General features: G+C 34.2%; 1 protein-coding gene across 3 annotated transcripts; it reads right to left on the reverse strand.

Annotated features, from left to right (window-relative positions):
- Positions 1–3,831: 3,831 nt before the first annotated feature.
- Positions 3,832–9,827, reverse strand: LOC114163363 (nucleobase-ascorbate transporter 6-like). 3 transcript variants are annotated; one of them, XM_028047634.2, is made up of 15 exons: positions 9,509–9,827; positions 9,090–9,209; positions 8,353–8,450; positions 8,065–8,241; positions 7,730–7,830; positions 7,372–7,447; positions 7,226–7,285; positions 6,422–6,606; positions 5,609–5,705; positions 5,327–5,413; positions 5,101–5,159; positions 4,919–5,010; positions 4,737–4,814; positions 4,459–4,619; positions 3,832–4,311 (listed from the first exon to the last, which is right to left on the reverse strand). In XM_028047634.2, exons 2-15 carry the CDS (start codon positions 9,181–9,183, stop codon positions 4,093–4,095), a joined length of 1,584 nt encoding a protein of 527 aa, XP_027903435.1. In that variant the 5' UTR covers positions 9,184–9,209; positions 9,509–9,827; the 3' UTR covers positions 3,832–4,092. The 3 variants fall into 3 exon arrangements, with proteins under 3 accessions (XP_027903435.1, XP_027903434.1, XP_085522583.1); XM_028047633.2 differs by having other exon boundaries at positions 9,360–9,637; XM_085666457.1 differs by lacking the exon at positions 9,509–9,827 and adding an exon at positions 8,901–9,006 and having other exon boundaries at positions 9,090–9,215.
- Between the last annotated feature and the right edge of the window lie 9,962 nt (positions 9,828–19,789).

A 19,789-nucleotide genomic window follows, 5' to 3' on the forward strand; every position in this document is an offset into this window, starting at 1 on the left:
AATCAGACTTATGTTGAAAATATAAAATCTCTCCTTGTAAGAAACTAAATTATACGAAATATTGGAAACTAAAATTTGTAATGGAAAAAGTTAAAATTAAGCGAGGACGTGAACATGTCATACGATTTATATTCTAATTTATTTTCAATTTCTAATTATGTTAATATATCATATATCATATATCATATTATTCATATTATAACTTATTTTTATTTTTTTAATTATTTTAGTTTTTCAACACAATGATTTTTCTCACAATACAATAAAGAAACCAAATGCTACTAGCTAAATTTAACATTTAGTTATACTTCTTATTTGATGAAGATAATCTATTGCCATTAAAATTGTGAAAAAGATAATCTATTGCCTCTAGATCGTTCGAGTCTTACAAATCTCTCCTTTTTTTACCATTGCAAAGCAAATATAGAAAATTTTGAATTGAAAATAACAACAAATAAGTATAGATAATGGCAAGTATCAAGCTATTTATCAAAATAATTATGCATTTAAAAAATAATAGAGATTTTCTATAAATGGCATGTATGCAACACAAATATAAAATGTCAAATATCAAAGATAAAGTTAAAAGAATATTTTATCATAGTAGAAAAAAATAATGAATGGCATATACACGTAACATAGTATCAAGTACAACGTCGTATACGGCTTCTTTTTTTTTTTTTAAATGTAAGTTAGTTTGTCCACGAAATTATAAGATGGGTTGCGTTGGCAAAAAAATTTACAGTTCTTGGTGAAGTTTTTAAGATGGAGGACAACTTCTAAATGAAAGTCGTCATGTATTGATGGACCACCATGTGTCAAAATAAAAAGGAAATGGTCCATGGTTACAACGGAATTGAAGCTGAAATAGAGAAGTGAATTCAAGCAAGTGACTCTTGAGGATAATAGGTGGAGTATTCTCAACAACAATTTTATTACTATTTGAAAGTAACCAAATACAAGAGTAGAATGACCCCATTTATAGGATTCATGGCCAGCCAAATGTAATGAAAATGTATCATGAAATAAAATGGAAATGTAACTTGGAGAAAAATCTCAATTTGTGATCGTGAGATGCAAAGGAGAGCGGGATCAATAGCCATGTGTCCACTCACACTCTCTTTGCCTTGCTCCGTGGAAAGCATGTACACCAAGCTAAGCACCAAGCTAAAAAATGTGTTCCAAACTTAGCACCAACTTGAAAAGTATGCTCCACTCTTTGTCTCCAAGCTAGTCTCGGCCAATGTCACTAATTGGGCTTGAAATAGCCCAATTTGGAGGCTAAACAACAAAGTTCTTTAGCATTTTATTCTACAAAACATTGCCTAACATTTGATCCAAAGTAATTCTACTCTAATGTTCCTACATGCACCCTCTCATATTTTAATCTTTTTTAGCCCATGAAAACAACGTATGAAACCCATGATGATTTTGATCCTTTTAAGTTTGAATCTTTCTAAGCATCCCTCTCGTTATTTGGCCTTTAAGTGGGCTTGGGCTTGAGATGTATGTGGACCCATGATGGACTCAGAGTTGGACCCATGATGAACTCATCATGTATGTAGACAATTTATTTGTAAATTTTTAAAAAGGCAAAGTTGTCATGATATATGACGACGTCAGTGTAACTAACTGAACTGAAGTCGTCTTGACGAGTAAGAACTTCAATTTGTTGATTTTTTTTTATTTTAGTTAATTTATTTTTGTATATATTTTAGTTAATTTAATTTTTTATATATTGAGACGTGGCATGGAGATAAAACTAACATAAATAATTGATATAAATATATCAATTAAAGTTGAAATGGTAAAAAATAATAATTTGAGATATTTTTCATAAAAGTGGAAAAAGTAAGATTATTTTATTAGATAATTAAAAAATTACAAAGAAAATAGCAATGGACATAATATAATATATTGAACATAAATCAGACCTAACTAAAATATATAAAAAACTAAATTAACTAAAATATATAAAAAAATATGCTTTAACTAAAATAACTAAAACATATAAAAAAGAAAGAAAGCAATAAACATGTCTTAATATATATAAAAAAATAACTAAAATTAAAAAAAAAATCAACAAACCGAAGTTGTTACCCATCAATACAACTTCAATTAATACGATCTCGATTAGCATACACGGAAATCATCATGTATTATGGCAATTTTGTTTTTTTTTTTTTTTTAATTTACAAAGAAACCGTATACATGACGACTTTTATTTAAAAGTCATTTTTCATCCAAACTACTTCACTCAGATCTATTTAAGACACCCCCGATTTTGTAATTTTGCGGGAAAACTAACCCACGTTTAAAAAAGCCAAACTTCAAAAGCTCTTTTCCTTTTGTTATCAGAGAAAGGGTTTGTCATTCCAGTTGCGGAGAGGTGGAGGATTGAACACAATTATGTATAGGAGGTAGTCTAGTAAACGTTGTATCAAAAAATTGTGATAGTGAGAGTGGAAGCATGGGCCATGACACATGCTTATATGGACAACAATTAAGTCTGGGGTGTTTCTTCTGCACCCTATCAAATTTCTTCCTGCACTCTATCACGGACTTCCAGAAACTTTTATCCAGAATTGATTTAGTATGTTCCGGAAATCAGAATACTATTTGATGGGGGTGTAGAAAGAAATTTCATGGTGATAGTGAGATCCCATTTGGGAGATGGTTAAGATGATTAAGATAACTACAGAAGGGTTGTTTCTTCCTGCACTCCCTTAATTTCTTACCACTCCATATCTTTTAAAAGGACATTTTATCATTCATAAAAATTACTTACAGATTATATGTTCCGGTTATCTTCCAAAACAATTTTCCGGAACAGGATTTGTAGAACAAAATTTTTTGAATAGGATTCTCAGAATTCACCTTCCAAAACACGAAATATATTTTAAAAAGAACTTTACCAAACAAAATTTTCTGGAATATATATATATATATATAATCTGTTTTAAAACAAACTTCTTAAAATAAATTTATCTAAAATTCTACATTAGAGTGCAAAACTCAACTTATAAATTTATCTAAAATTCTTCCTATCAAACTCTATCTTCTATCTTCTTCCCAATTTATCTTTATGTACAACTTGATATAATATCTCGTTTTAAAGATCTTACAGTTTTCATGAGTTTTATCGAACCTCAATTCAATAATATTTTTTCAGCACTTGTTTAGAGAAAATTTTATCTTAAAATAAAAATTGTTTTTCATAAATGTCATTTCTCAAGACTAAATTCTAGCTATTAAAGTGTCACCTGTTCAACAAGCAAATCACACTAATGCCATGTTATAATTTTGAACGGAAATGAAACTCCCAAACCTTGACACGTGTACAAGTATTGATAAGATTCATCGGTAGCACTGAGTGGCTTAGAGCTTCTGATGTGAAACCAATGTGATAAGACTGAAGCTATCACATTAACTATTCTTGTAGTTTCTAAAATATTCTAACCATCGCCAAGTACCTTCTAAAGTCTATCGTGTGGTTAAGAACATGATTTTATCAAAAAAAAAAAACTTCGATTCTTTACAAAGTTAAATATATTTACATATAATTTTAGTTTTTTATGAAATTAAGATTCATCTAGTTTTAACACGTCTAGTTTAAATAATTTAAATATTAAAATAAAATACATTTGACACAAAAATTTAAGTAGAAACGAATTCTGTATTTCGATGACTAAAAAAATATTTAACCTACTTTTCTAAATCTCAAAACACATTAACTCTTCAACCATTTCTTTCTCTGCCCTATTAACACAGCACCATATAATTGAATAGAAAATAGAGTATTGCATGGAGGTGGTAAAAGTGACTCTAAAGTGAAGAAGAAGAAGAAGACATTGATAATTTAGCCATGCGCATTTGCTACATCAGTCGATATTTCTTGATGAGATTTACAAAAACAAGAGGCATAAAAGAAATGTATTAGAAAATGCTATAAATATAACAATACAATAGGGTGGAGTATTGATAGAGAGAGCTATGGCGTGTAAGAAGAAGATTTAATTGAATATGAGAAGTGGAGCGTGGTGAAGATGAAGAAGGCACCTTTATATGAGAGGTCTTGTCTTGTGCAGAGAATCAAACAGAGGGGAAGTACTTGTTTAGATTGAAAGGCAGTGAATAGAACTCCTCACTTCTTGTGTCACCCTTGAAGGACTTGTACTTGTCCCACCAATGTTTCCCTCTGTCCTTCCTAATGCTTCCTTCTCTCTTAAATAAAGTGTTGTCTAGAAAATATGCCACAACACCCGCAACAAATGCTTTTGATTGGAATGGCACGTTGATAATATCATTGAACTGTCATGTGCACAAAAATCTCATTGTAAGCAATGAACAAACAACACCATCTTCTGTTGTCCCCTAATATTGAAAACCTCTTCAAATTTCCCTCTAAATGTTGTTAAAATATTATATTATATTATATTATATACATGTTATCCTTACCCATCTTGCGCCTGTGTTGACTGGACCATAACCATTAATGGCTGTGTACTCATTGAAGTACTGTGGAACAGACAAGCCCAAGAAGATTGAGAAGCCTAAAATGAATTTTGTTCTAAAACTGTTGAGGTTGCAGAACTGAAGAAAACTGAGACCACCGGCACCTGCAAATGGTGAGAAAAAGTGGAGCAGAACATTACATGTGATGCTTCTTGTAGGGTCATTATGTATCAAAGTATATAAATAAATGTACCAGTGTGTTTTTCAAGAATCACACATACCAACATAAGCAAAGAACAAGCAGTAGAGGGCAGCAATAATGGCAGGTGGAATTGAGGCAAAAACTGCTCCAAATTTTCCTACAAAGTAGAAGAAAATGAGTCAGTGTTAAAAGGGGAGGAAATTTACTAGGATAAGGTAAAGTAGGTATTTGAATCACAAAAATCATGTTTTAACAACTCACCAAGAATTGAAAAGAAAATCATAAATCCAGCAGATATTTGCACCACTCTCCTACTTCCAACCCGTGTCAAAGCCAACAGACCTGCATTCTCTCTGTAGGGAAACCAACAAAACTCTTTTCATCAACAAGTTTTCTTTCCCAGTAAGGTACAGAGGATACAAACAGCACAATTTCAATCTTACACGGAAACAGAAGATCCATTGACTGTTCCAAACAATCCTGATAACAGAATGCCAACTCCCTGAGAGCGTAAACAAGATGAATGAGGGGAATTATACTCGAGAGTGTACTTAAATATCTTGGTAAAAATATCACACTAATCAGTAAAGGTATTCTACCACTAACGTTTATGCATGTGAAATTTTTTTCACAGATATTCAAATGTTAAAGTAAAAGCCATTTTTTTACCTGCCAACCAATACCCCTGCTGAGAATTGATGGTGGTAATGGTGTTGCACTTGCATACCTATATACAGCAATGAAAGCTCCACTGGACTGTTTGTGAGAATTGAAACAAGCATTAGCAAATAATTTAGTCCAAGTATGCAACATGGTAACTGCATAACACTGATACTGAGCCAAAGTATAAGTATAAAAGCCAGATAATGCAAGAATGTCATCACGCAAGTATAAGACTAATAAGAAAAATGAATGCTTAGATGAGGAAGATCAAATGAAAGAAATTATTACCTCTACAAGAGCAACAAAAGCTGCCATCATCATGGCAAACGCTTCACCTGCATCAAAGGAAGGTGCTCCCCATTGAAAGGGATATGGAATTCTTATCCTGCAAGCTCAAAATCCATGCCAAATTCTTCTCAATAAGTTTCAACACACAAGACTAAGCCTTAGTAGATTCCCACCAAATTACCAATAAAAAAAAAAATACAATGTCTCAAGGATCCAGTTGAATGACTTGAGAAATATCAATATACTAACTATACAAGATGCATAATAGTGATAAATATTATAAGACATAAGACTGATGCATGTAACATGTATGCAGCTCAGTTTATCGACTCAAAAGGTAACCCTCACTTATTCAAAATAGTACACTGAAATCGAAATAGCAAAAATATGAGATAGGAGAAACATGTCAAATAATGAATATAATTTAGGCTCATTTTGCAATGAACAAGCAGAATATAGTTTTACCAAGCTTTTACTTGGGACCCTATCACAGGCCTGTTGCCAATAATTTAATGTTGAGTCCATCTTGCCACAGTGGATTAGATGGTGGCCAAAACAATCCATCCCTAGCACAACTACAACAAACCCTGCAAACACTGACATGACTGTGTTTCTTAAACAAGAAATGGATTAAGTTGGCCACCCTCTAGTTCACAAATGCCAGATAGTTAACGTTCATGGTAGGGAACCAATTGGAAGTTTTTCAATTATGGGATTATTTTTAAAACATAGTGAAATTATAGGTGTTAACACAACTTTCACAGAAAAAAATCGCCATTAACAGTTAAAATTCAATGAGGTCATACAACTAACCAAGGAGCAGAATCTATAAGTCCAGCACGATCAGTGCGGCAGGATATTTGAGTTTTAGGTGGAGCATCATTATAGGCCCCTCCAACAGTAAGTAGATGAGCATATATCCACACAATTACAACTGTAAATATCACAGCAAATCTATCGAAGATATTTTTCCCCGAATGTAGCACGTGAGGCACATACTGCATGTGGCAAACAATAACCAATTACAAACTCAAATTTATAGAAACCATTATGTAAGAAACTAGAAATGTGAAGAAACCAATACAACAATAACAACTAAGTCTAAGAAATTGAATCTTAAGTCTAACTCAACTTTACAAAACTAACTCATAAAATAAGGTTTGCATTTACTTATATACTTTAATTTGGTCATATTTCTAAATATTTGTAGGAGGTCCAATAGCCAGTGGCACTCCAGGAACCATAATGTAAGAAACTCTAGAAATGTGAAGAAACCAAAACAACACTAACAATTAAGTCTTAAAAAGTGAATTTTAAACCTAACAAGTTTACAATAACAGCTAGTAAAATAAAGTTTACACTCACTTGTATACTTTATCGTATTTGTAGTCAATCTATCATATGTGTAGCCAGTATAGGATTAGATATTCGTGATACCATCTTAGAAAGAAAGTGAAATTTAAATTTAACTTAATCTCACAAAACCAACTTATAACATAAAATTTATACCCACTAATATATTAAATCTTGACTATATCCATAGTGGGCATGGGATAAATCCTAATTTAGAGATTTAGAAACTTAGAAGATAGTATGCATATGCAATTCTGTCTCTACCTGTGAAACAAATACGATCAATATAAGCTGAGGCAGTCCGATCTCTACACATTTAGCAACCTACAGACAAAATAGGAATCAATATTGAAACTTTGGTAAATTAATTTTATACATTGAAAATTGTAAATTTGTAGCAGAAGACTTACCCCAGGGAATCCTAACTCATACAGCCCAAAACCAACAAGAGATACCAAAGGAACTGATGAAAGTGGACTTAAGAACCTGAAGAAAGAATTGAACTTACATAAGATGGGAATATTTTAACCAATCACAAGATATCATCCAATTCTTTCATTTCTTTTTGGCTTATGTGCAAGTTAATCCAAGTCCAATTAAACAAATGACATGAGTTGTAATACCCACTTCAAACATGAATTTAACTTGGTGGAAAAGTGGCAAATGAGCATACATAGCAAACAAATTCTTAAATATAGATTGCAGTTTAGTTTAGACACTGTCAAGACAAAACAGAAAACACATAATGCACTAAGAACTATGGCCAACCTTGCAACATTCCTCCAAAGACCACTGAAGCCCAGTACTATTTGAAGAGTTGAAGCAACAATAAGAGCACCCTGGATTGACCTCATTATCCTCTTAAATTTCTGATTACATAAAAACAGGGAAAATGGTTATCAAAAAATTCCAACCAACTAAGCACAAAATATAATGTTAAACGGTAATTCTTGAATCAAATTCATACTCTTTTATTTTCAACATAATTGAGTACATAAAAAATGGATATACAACATGATTACACATATGACAATGTATACATTATAGCAATCATGCATAATTTAGTACATAGTTAGATTTGTGCTGACAAGTTACAACAAGACCTCTATAGGATCTGGTTCACCACTGAATCGGCCAGCGAGGATAATAGAGATTGTGGTTGGAACAAAGGTGTAAGACCCTCCAATAACTGCAGGCAGTCGAGTTCCAAACATTGTTTGCAACAATGTGTTAATACCAGCTACAAAAAGTAGCGTTTCAATAACTCTTGCCTTCTCATTCTGAAAAAAAAAAAATGAATTGCTATTGTTTATAATTCTGGCTAAGACGAAAAAGCATCTTCAATCACACGGTTAGATACATTCCCTATCATGTTATTCCAAACTACTTACATTGCCACCTCCCATCTGGGGAACAAGAGCAGTGGGAATCAGCACAGTTGTGCCGAGCATCACAAGAAAATGTTGAAAACCAAGAAGTATGGCCTCAGCTGCATCACAATTACCCAAAATTTCTAGTCAAAATAAAGAAGAAATAGTATAGCAAAGTAAAACTCAACTAAAAGGGAGGTCAGGAAGATTCTTAAAATTTATACACAAACTACAAATGATAAAAAAGATTGAAGTCAGCCAAATATGCAACATCCTTAAAATCCATTAACCCCAAAATTCAGTACTATTAATAACAGTTTTTTTTTTTAACCTATTGAAATATTTAAAAAGTATTAAACCAGTGGGGCAAATTTGGAAGTAGCAATCAAATTGTTTCCAGAGCACCAAATCTGGATCTGGAAATAACAGAAAAGGGCGGTTGGTTTATATATATAATTAAAAGGATTTCAACTAAATTGGAAACGAAACAACACTTCAAATTGTTTCCATTAATATCAAGTAAAAAGAAGCCTGAGTTGCCAAAGGCATATAAAAGTACAAAACCAGACCCAAATCCCCCACAGTAGAAAAGGCAGTTCTTTTTCCTGTGCTTCCACAACCACCTTGAGATTAACTAGTTTTCCCTCAAAAAGAAAAAATTCCCCACTCTGGAATCTGAAAAAAAGCAATATTTAATTTTCAACAGCATCATTATTATTTTTCTGCACTTCTGAATCTAAACAAGATGAAGTACTCACGCCATGGAGGAGGACTAGTAATGCAGTAAGAAATATTGGGAAGCTGATCCTTTGGAGGGTGAGGCTGTGGCTCATCTGCTTTTGCTCCTGCCATGACCCTTTTTCCTTCTCTCCCTAACTCTGAACAAGCGAACAATCAACAATAATTAACAAATAATAAATCTACAACACGTCCAAATCTAACACCAGCCCAGATCCCCCAATGCCACAAAGAAAAAGACCCAGAAGAAGAAGAAACGAAAGAAACATAAAAAAAAGGAGCTTTCTTACAATGACTAAGCCTAGAAAACGAAAAATGCAACAACTAAAGTTGAGCTGAGCTGAGCTGGGGACTCTCCTTTGCTAAGAAGTGAAAGTAATGGCCACAATAATTGCACAATTTAAGAAGGAAGTTAGAGTAGAGAGTAAAAAGAAAGCACCTTTTCCAAGTGAAGGAGTAGTAGTATTATGAAGTCAAAAACAAAATGAGGTGCCCCCACCAGAAAAGAAAGGAGAAAAAGGGGTGAAAAGAGAAGGGAAAGGGAATTCAGACGATCTTTGTTGTGGAGTGTGGAGTGTGGAGTAAAGCAGACTCCAATGCTTGGAGATAAACGATAAAGGTGTAAACAGAAATGAGCAGAAAAAAATGAATGAAGATTCTCTTTCTTCTCCAGCTAGTTGCTACTACCAAAAAGTAATGTTTCTCTGTCTTTCTCTCACTCCCTAGTAGCCTTGTGTTGAGTTATATTGTAGCTATCTCACACACCCTAATTTACTACTTTCCAACAAATATTGCTCACATTTATTGTTTTGTTTGGTGTTATGAATTTGTCATGGAAGAATGTTTAGGTAGCATAATCGTGTCATGCACACATTGCAACTGAAGTATGCACATATATTTTAATACATAAAAACACTAAAATCTTGTTCTGTTCAATGTTGTGCGTATGAATTTTATATATGAAGATATATGTTAGGTTGATCACTCGATAAGTAAGGAGTGAAGTTATTCAATGCATATACAAATACCATTCTAAAAAGTAAAGTAAGTGAGATCAGACTCTCCACTACTATTTATTTATCATATATGTATCTCAAAAACAGATTAATCTATTAAAATAAGTAATTTATTATGATAAACTATAAACTCTCCAACTGATTGAAATAAAAGACAGATAGTTTGTATAGTTTTTTTTTTCTTGAATTTCTCTAATATAATATGCATAAGAAGAATAGTTCCTCAACTTTAATCTCTTTCTTTCTAATTTAATGCTTTTTTCTTTTTTGTATATATATAAAAAAAAAGGTTTGTTTGGTGCAAGTCCAGCCAGCATTTTGGAAGGTTCTAAAGAAGAGGAGAAAAGAGAGAGAATTACTTATTTTAATTAGTCATAATATGATTTATTTTTAATATTACGAAGTATTGAAATTTTAATCTTATCTTATTTTGTTATTTTTAAAATGTCAATATGCTTATTGAAAAATAAAACCATTACCTATATGTTGGATTGGAATATAATTTATGATACTGTTATGTTTCGTTGATAAAGGAAACCTAGAAAGAAGGAAGTAAAAGAAACGAAATGGAAATAGGGAAATAAAATTATTTGATTGAGTAGAAAATAAAATGAAAAATGCAATCATATAAAATGGCATAAAGAAATATACTATAATAGGAACATTTATATCTTAATACTTTCTTGAACTTTCTCCCTCTCCTTTTTATAAACTTTCTACGAAACCATAAAATATTAATTTTCTTAAATATAAATAAAAGGAAGGATTGTAAGTTCCCATGCTTTGTTTCGGTCATCAATCCCTTTCACCTTTTTTCTGAAACAATCCTGATGTTAGTGAATTGTCATTTAATCGTCATTATTTGTTTTATTATTTAAAATCAAAAATCAAAAATATTGTGTAAAATGAAATTAAATTGATTTATTTTGTCGTAATTTTCTTATTATTTCATCTACTTCTTATATAACAAATAAAATGTTTGCTTTAATTTGCAATATAATATGTGAATAATATTTTAATCATTTTTTTCAATTTTTTTGTTATTATACGTTATTTTATTTTTTATTAAATGCCAAGACATAAATTTTATTGGTCATTGTTTTTACCGATAGAAAATTCTATGACAAATTTATTTGAATTAAGAAGAATCATGTTTGTATGGCAAAACATACACTATGATCATAATAGATTACTATATTAGATAGACATAAGTTATCGAAACTTTAGAATTTTTTACAAAATTTTGTAACAAAAATTAAAATAAGATTTTATTTATTGTCTCAATAAGAAGTAATTACAAAAGAATGTTTGTAAAAAATGTTTTCTAACAATTTTGTGATAATAGTGTATTGGAGAGGAAATATAAGTTAAACAAAACAGTGTATTGGAGAGAAAATATAAGTTATTACACTACAAGTTTCAATTCAATTTTCAAACACATGTGAACTAAAGTAGTAAACATATTAAGTTTGATTCTATAAGTGATGAAGGAATCATGTTTGGATACTCTAAAACATTATAAAACTAGGAAGCTTATAACTTTAAGACGATGGTAGTGGAAGAGGAAATTCATGTCAAATTCAATAATCACAAGTTTAATAAGAAATTTATCAAAATCTAGACAATCTTTCTTTAACTTGCATATTGATCAAAGTAAAAATAAAGAAGTGTCCTCCTTATCATTAGAAAACGTTGTTAAAGTATTTAACCTCACACTAGACAATCTAGCTCACGTGAGAGCCAATTAATCACCTTAAATGTTCAACCATGAGAAATCTGTTAGGAACAAACAAGGCAATAAAGGAAAGAATAAAGGAGAGAAAAATAGACACAGAGAATTTAACGTGGTTCGGCTACAATGTGTATGCATACGTCCACGACTACACTAGGAAGTATTTGTATATTTTTGGTGTATCTTAAAGCTTTACATAGAGTCTCTTATATAGTAAAATAGAGAACCACAACTCACTATTCTAAGCGATGTGGGACTAAATCAAGCACCATAATTCTAACAATTCTCCCACTTGGGGTTTGATTTACATTACTACCTAGTGTAGTGCCTTCATCATCAATCTTCTCGAAGGCCAGTTGAGGCAATGCAAAGCCTCAACTTAGTTGTTGTGACAGTCTTGGTTAACATATCAGCTGGATTCTCTGCACCTGGAATCTTCAACAAAATCAAATCTCCATCATTTATCAAGTTTCTGATAAAATGATACTTCAATTCAATGTGTTTGCATCTGGAGTGAAGAATTGGATTTTTAGCAAGACAAATGGCACTTTGACTGTCACTGAACAATGAAGGTTCATCTTGCCCTTTTCCTAATTCTTTTAGAAGATTCTTCAACCATATCATCTCTTTTGCTGTTTCTGAGATAGCTATATATTCAGCTTCAGTGGTTGAAAGGGAGACTCTTCCTTGAAGTTTGGACTTCCAACTGATAGCTGTGCCACCCAACGTAAAAATATAACCTGTTGTGCTCTTTCTACCATCCAAATCACCTCCCAAATCTGCATCAGAAAACCCCTGTAAAGTGAGATTACTTCTTTTAAAGGACAAATGCATCTTTGAAGTGCCCTTCAAATATCTCAATATCCACTTCACTCCTTCCCAATGCTCCTTTCCGGGATTGGATAGAAACCTGCTCACAACTCCCACTGCATGTGCTATATCAGGTCTGGTGCAAACCATAGCATACATCAAGCTCCCTACTGCAGATGCATATGGCACTTTAGACATGTGATTTTCTTCTTCCTCTGTCTGAGAAGATTGCCTTTTTGAGAACTTTAAGTGAGTTCCCAAAGGTGTATTCCTGGTTTTAGCATTTCCAACATTGAACCTGCTAAGCAATTTTTCAATATATTTTTCCTGAGATAAATTTAGAATACCTTTAGATCTATCCCTGGAAATTCTCATACCAAGAATTTGCTTGGCTGGACCAAGATCCTTCATTTCAAAATTTTCTGACAATTGTTTCTTCAACCTGTCAATTTCTGCCATATTAGCACCAGCAATCAACATGTCATCAACATACAAGGCAAGAATGATATAACTATCAATATATTTCTTCACATAACAACAATGATCTTCTTCACATCTGTGAAATCCTGAGTTTCTCATAAACTCATTAAACTTCTTATACCATTGTCGCGGTGCTTGTTTCAACCCATACAAACTTTTATGAAGCTTGCATACAAGATTCTCTTTGCCTTGTACTTCAAAACCTTTTGGTTGTGCCATAAAGATTTCTTCCTCAAGATCTCCATGTAGGAATGTAGTTTTCACATCTAACTGCTCCAGATGAAGATTTTCTGCAGCTACTATACTCAAGATAACTCTGATGGTAGTCATCTTGACAACAGGAGAGAAAATTTTTGTGAAGTCAATTCCTTGTCTCTGTTGGAACCCTTTCACTACGAGTCTGGCCTTATATCGTTTGCTGCCATCTGGTTCTTCTTTTAACCGATAGACCCACCTGTTTTGCAAAACCTTCTTTCCTTCTGGAAGCTTGGTTAAAGACCATGTCTTATTCTTCTGAAGAGACTTTATCTCATCTTCCATTGTTAGCTCCCACTTAATAGATTCACCTCCCTGCATAGCCTCAGCAAAATGCTCTGGCTCACCAGCATCAGTCAACAACAAGTAATGCAATGAAGGGGAGTACCTTTGTGGTGCTACAATGGTTCTGCTAGACCTTCTAGTCGGTAATTCAGGAGTTACTGACTCTACTATCTGTTCAGGTTCTGACCCAAACTCTGACTCGGGCTCTGACTCAGGCTCTACATCTGTATTCTGCCTTCTGTTGGCTACATCACTTTCTGAAACTTCTTCTAATGATACCTGCTCTGGCTTTTTATTTGCATTTGCAAATTCTGCAGTGTTGTCCTTATAGAACATGTTTTCATTAAAAGTAACATTTCTACTTCTGATAATTTTCTTGTTTTGGTCATCCCAAAACCTGTAGCCATACATGTCAGATCCATAGCCAATGAAATAGCATCGCTTTGCCTTAGGGTCCAATTTATCTCTACTATTAGAGTTCAACAAAATATATGAAGCACAACCAAAAACTTTCAGATGTGAAAGGTTTACCTCATTTCCAGACCATACTTCTTCAGGTAACTGATAGCCTAAAGGAACTGATGGTCCTCTGTTTATGAGATAGGCTGCTGTGCTTATTGCATCTGCCCAAAATACCTTGGGTAATCCTGACTGGATTCTCATACATCTTGCTCTCTCATTCAAGGTTCTATTCATTCTTTCTGCCACACCGTTTTGTTCTGGCGTTCCTGGAACCGTCTTGATCATTCTGATCCCATTCTCTGAACAAAACTCCTTGAATTGATTACTGTCATATTCTCCACCATTATCAGACTTCAAACATTTAATCTTTAAACCTGTTTGAGTCTCAACCTCCTGTTTCCACCTTTTAAACACAGAAAACACATCAGATTTATTTTTAAGAAAATAAACCCATACCTTTCTTGTAAAGTCATCAATGAAGGTTACGTAATACTGTGAACCTCCAAGAGATTTCACTGGAGCTGGCCCCCAAACATCTGTATGCACTAGTGCTAGTCTTTCAACTTTAGACGACTTACTTGTTTTGGAGAAGCTAACCTTTTTCTGCTTTCCAAAGATACAATGTTCGCAAGGTCCAACGTCAACATGCTTCAAGTTAGGTATTTTACCTTTTGAGACCATGAGCTTCATTCCTTTCTCACTCATATGCCCAAGTCTTTGATGCCACAAAGAGGAACTGTTGCCAACTTCTGCAACTGATATCATATCCTCATCTGCAATCATGTAAAGAGATCCTCGCTTCTTTCCACGAGCAACAACAAGATTACCTTTCATTACTTTCCAGTGTCCATCTCCAAAGGTGGTGTAATGCCCCTCATCATCCAACTGCCCTATAGATATTAAGTTTCTCTTTAAGGCTGGAATATGTCTGACATTCTTCAAAGTCCACACACTTCCATTAGAGGTTCTGATATTGATATCACCTCTTCCTATAATATCAAGAGATTTTCCATCTGCAAGGTAGACCTTCCCAAACTTTCCTGGAACATAGTTAGATAATAATTCTAAAGAAGGTGTAGTATGAAATGACGCACCTGAGTCCATAATCCATGAATCAATAGAACTATCTAGACTACATAATAGTGCATCTTCAATTTCATCAGTTGTTGCATTTGTTGATTGATCAATATCTTGCCTCTTGTTGTTGTTGTTCTTCCTTGGAGCCCTACATTGATTTGTAAAGTGACCCCTTTTCTGACAATTCCAACAAGTGATATCATTCCGGTATTTTGGTTTTGATTTCTCTCTAGACTTTGATCTGCCTCGGCCTTGATTATGACCTTTCTGGCTACTTCTTCCTCTAGTTTCAGTACTCAATGCTGAACCGGAACTAGAACTGGAAGATTCCCCTGAACTTTTCCTGCGAACATCTTCGCTTAAGATCAGGTCACGGATGTTATCAAGCTTCAACTTACTATTACTTGCAGAATTACTAACTGCAGTAACAGTTGCACTCCAACTTTCCGGAAGAGATGATAATAAAATTAATGCTTTCACCTCATCATCAAATGTTATCTGCACTGATGTCAACTGCGCAATAATTGTATTGAATTCACTAATATGATTAGTAATCGAGTTACCTTCACCCATTTTTAGGTTGACTAGCCTGCGAATCAAATAAACTTTATTGGCTGCAGATGGCTTCTCATACATATTTGACAATGCCTTCATCAAATCTACGGTTGTGTTCTCGTTCATGATGTTGAACGCAACATTCTTGGCTAATGTCAACCGGATCACACCAAGTGTCTGCCGATCTAACAAATCCCATTCCGCCTGCGCCATGTCAGTTGGCTTCTGCCCTGTTAAGGGTAGATACAACTTCTTCTGATACAGGTAGTCCTCTATCTGCATCTTCCAGAACCCGAAGTCACTGCCATCAAACTTCTCAATCCTCACCTTCCCTTCTTCCAATGCCATTGCTCTTGCTGCTTTGACCAAAGCTCCTGCTGCGGCTTTTGACCAAAGCTCCTGCTGCCTTTGACCAAAGCTCCCACTACTTCTCTAAACTGAGATCCCCAAGAAGAAAAAAAAATAGAAACCAAATCTTTTCTGATGTGGAAGATCAGACAATGCTGCAACCACAGAGCATACTAAGAAAAAATGGCTCTTGATACCAATTGTTAGGAACAAGGCAATAAAGGAAAGAATAAAGGAGAGAAAAATAGACACAGAGAATTTAACGTGGTTCGGCTACAATGTGTATGCATACGTCCACGACTACACTAGGAAGTATTTGTATATTTTTGGTGTATCTTAAAGCTTTACATAGAGTCTCTTATATAGTAAAATAGATAACCACAACTCACTATTCTAAGCGATGTGGGACTAAATCAAGCACCATAATTCTAACAAAATCATCTACCTAAGACTATCATAAGAGATCTGATTGAACGAGTGAGGATGACATATACCTTCCAAGAAAACTTATCCTTCATATCTCAAATGAAGCTAAAGTCCATTTACGAAGGATTATATGACCAAGACAATGCTAAACCAACTATTATGTTTGTTGATTTCATGTGCACATTTCCAATATAATCCATGAGAAGTTCATTTAATAGTTGTTAAAGTACTTTTTTGTTATTCCTCAGAACCACTAACCTTATTTTTGTAATTATGTGATGCAAATTACAATGGAGATAAAGTGGAGAGAAAAAAAATTACAAGTAAGGGTACTTCATCTGAGAGAACCTAGTATCTTTGGCAAGCACGAAACAAAAGATTGGAACACTATCAATAGTTGAAATAGAATATATCTCAGTGGCTAGTTTTTTTTCTCAACTACTATGAATCAAGAGTCAACTAAAAGATCATAATGCTTATAAAAGTAACATTCATATTCTATGCGATAATAGTGTTGTCATTAGTATCTCTAAAAATCATATATTGCATTCTTATTTCAAACATATTGACATTAAGCATCTCTTTATAAGGGATTATACTCAAAAGGGAACTATAGATTTATAAGTTTGTATCACCCAAGGCAACAATGATCACACCCATCAAGATCTTCATTAAGCATTATATCAATGTAAGAGAGTTGGATCCTAGGAGACTTGCCTTAACAATGACTCTAATTTGATGTGATAGTAAGGGCTTTTTCACTATAAAGCAAAAAATATACCTTGAATTGCGAAGGTACTAAGGAAGACATACATCATCTTTTGTATGTTAGGTCACATTATCATTGTTTATCAACTGGTTTTCAGTCAAGCCATTAAGGGTGATCATGTGAACGACTATTACTATGAAGGTTGTGACTAAAAGTACCTTCAAGGCAAAATAATGAAAAATGTTTTGTAAGCTAAGCATTTTGATGCGATGCTCATTAATAAAAAAAAATTGTACAAGCTACTAACATTGGAAGTAAGTATTTGACAATAAATAAGCAACTAGTTTATCTTGGATAAGATGAGGTTCAAGGACCACATCATAGAGTTTGAGAGGTGTATGATATAGCATCTCATGATGGAAACTTCATTCAACTTCTTCCAAAGCATAAAGGAAATAAGGAAGAAAGGATAAATGTCTTCTACGTAATGCTCCTTACAAGAATAATGTAGAGTCAAAATATCTTCCAATGTCTTAATCTTTGAGTTTACTACACTATCACCATCGATGAGAATTTGTATTTGGAGAAATCAATATCTTCCAAATGCAACAAAGATTGTAGTTAAAACCATTGAACGAGCTACTTGTTTTTTTATGTAAATGACCTAGCCAACCAATGTCTAAACAACATGGAGTCACACCTCACATAGACGTTCATTTCTTGTAGTCATTCTAGCTCTTTAGGCTAAATGAGAAGATGACTAAGTTTCTTTTTGTTGAGGACAACCAAGCTCAACAAACAAAATAAATGACCATGATTTTAGTTAATGCAAAGAATGTGTTGCAATTGTTTGATTTGGCTGACCTTAAATAAGTGAAATGAAACAAATAGTAGTAACATGATGATTTGGGAATGAATTCACCTAGCGAAAATAGAGATCACCTAGTGACTTAGCCAACCTCAACTCACTAGATTTTCACAAAAAGATTTTTGTCTAGCGAGTGGTTTACTCGTTCGTCGAGCAAGATCTTTGAAAGCTTTTCTCAAAAGCTCACCCGACAAGTAAGACCACTCGAGTTCTCTGAAATCTCAAAGTCACATTTTTGTCTAGCGACTAGCTAGTTCACCCAACAAATTTGCATACTTTTTAGAATTCTACATATACATCAAATCATCAGTTTGAGTTATCTAGACAACTCTACTCCGTTTTCAATTGAAAAACAAAATACTACTAGTTAGTTCAAAAATGTCTTAAATATAACAATTTGACCAAAATGATATATCCAATTCAATTAGCAATCATAAAGTCATACAATCATCAAAGATTTTAGTTTAATTAAATACTCAATATTTAACAAATCAAGTATACCAAACTACTAATCAGAACTACCTTTCTCATAATAAAGCATTGATCATAATCTCACTACTATCAAATCAAATCATCAAAATAGAGTATTCACTACTGCAGTAAAGACTTTTTGCCCCGGTTATTTTTCTCATTTTGCCTCGGGTCTAGAACCAAGGCATATTGGGGTGAGACCAAAAGGCACCCCTTTTGGCCTCGGTTGTTATCCGAAGCCATAGAGTTCCATTTCTGCCTTAGGTCAAATTCGAATCGAAGCCAATCATCCTCGCCGGCGAAACGCAACAGCCATCACCATCTTCTTCCACACATCTGCACCATGCTCGAGCAACCCTAATTTTCATCATCTCTTTCCATCACCATGGCAGCCGCCACCCTTGTCGGAAGCAACGCACCGCACCACAATTTCGTCTTCTTCTCCGCAACGCACCACTGCGCGAAAACCTGCAGCCAACAGAAACACAAACCCACAACCTGCGCGAAACGCGAACGCACATCCAGATGTGGACCACCACCATCACGCCACTGTGAACAACGCACCAGATGTAGAGAGCAGCGCCACCACGAACGAAGGCAGCGAACCACCACTGCAACAACGCAACGCCACCACCACCTTCGAACAAATCGGAGCAGCAGCGAATCCGCGCCACCAGAGCCACCATTGCTGCATCTGGAACGTCGACGACATCACCACCGCGCCTGGAACAGCCATGCCGGAGGGAGAAGAGAAAGTGTGTTGTTGTAGAGAGGGGCGCGGGGAAGAAGAGAAATGGGGACTCGCGAATTTGGTGCCCTAATTAAACCATATGGCCTCGGTTATTAATTGAACTGAGGCATATAGCCCTATTTGGCACCGTTTCAAACCCACCCGAGGCCAAAGAGGTAACGACTAATGAGTTTTTGGCTTCGGGTCTGTGTAACCGAAGCATATGAGCCTCCTTTGGCACTGATTTTTGGCGAACTGAAACATATGATCCTTTTTTGCTTCGGGTTAAGCTGAACCAAGACATAAAAGTTGTCTAAAATTGCAAAAATGTCACCGCGTCATTATATGCTTCGGTTCCTGGACAACCAAAGCATATAAGGCGAGGTAAAAATGAATTTCTGCACTAGTGATTAGTGATTGTTATAAATTAACTAACTTCTGTCAACTGTTACTCCAAGGGCATAACCCTCGCAAGATGTTGCATCTACTCTTTATT

Source organism: Vigna unguiculata, chromosome 9 (assembly GCF_037176805.1).
Source record: "Vigna unguiculata cultivar grain cowpea cultivar isolate G323 ecotype 2 chromosome 9, ASM3717680v1, whole genome shotgun sequence".
NCBI classification, from domain to species: Eukaryota; Viridiplantae; Streptophyta; class Magnoliopsida; order Fabales; family Fabaceae; genus Vigna; species Vigna unguiculata.

Bases quoted from the DNA above. Each gene is read 5' to 3' on its own strand.
- LOC114163363 (XM_028047634.2), bottom strand. From the start codon at position 9,183: ATGGCAGGAGCAAAAGCAGATGAGCCACAGCCTCACCCTCCAAAGGAT. The intron at 5,706-6,421 runs GTTAGTTGTATG...TTGAGCTTGCAG, and splicing joins CTTATAGATTCTGCTCCTTG to GATAAGAATTCCATATCCCT. The intron at 4,620-4,736 runs GTATGTGTGATT...CACCATTTGCAG, and splicing joins CTTGTTCTTTGCTTATGTTG to GTGCCGGTGGTCTCAGTTTT.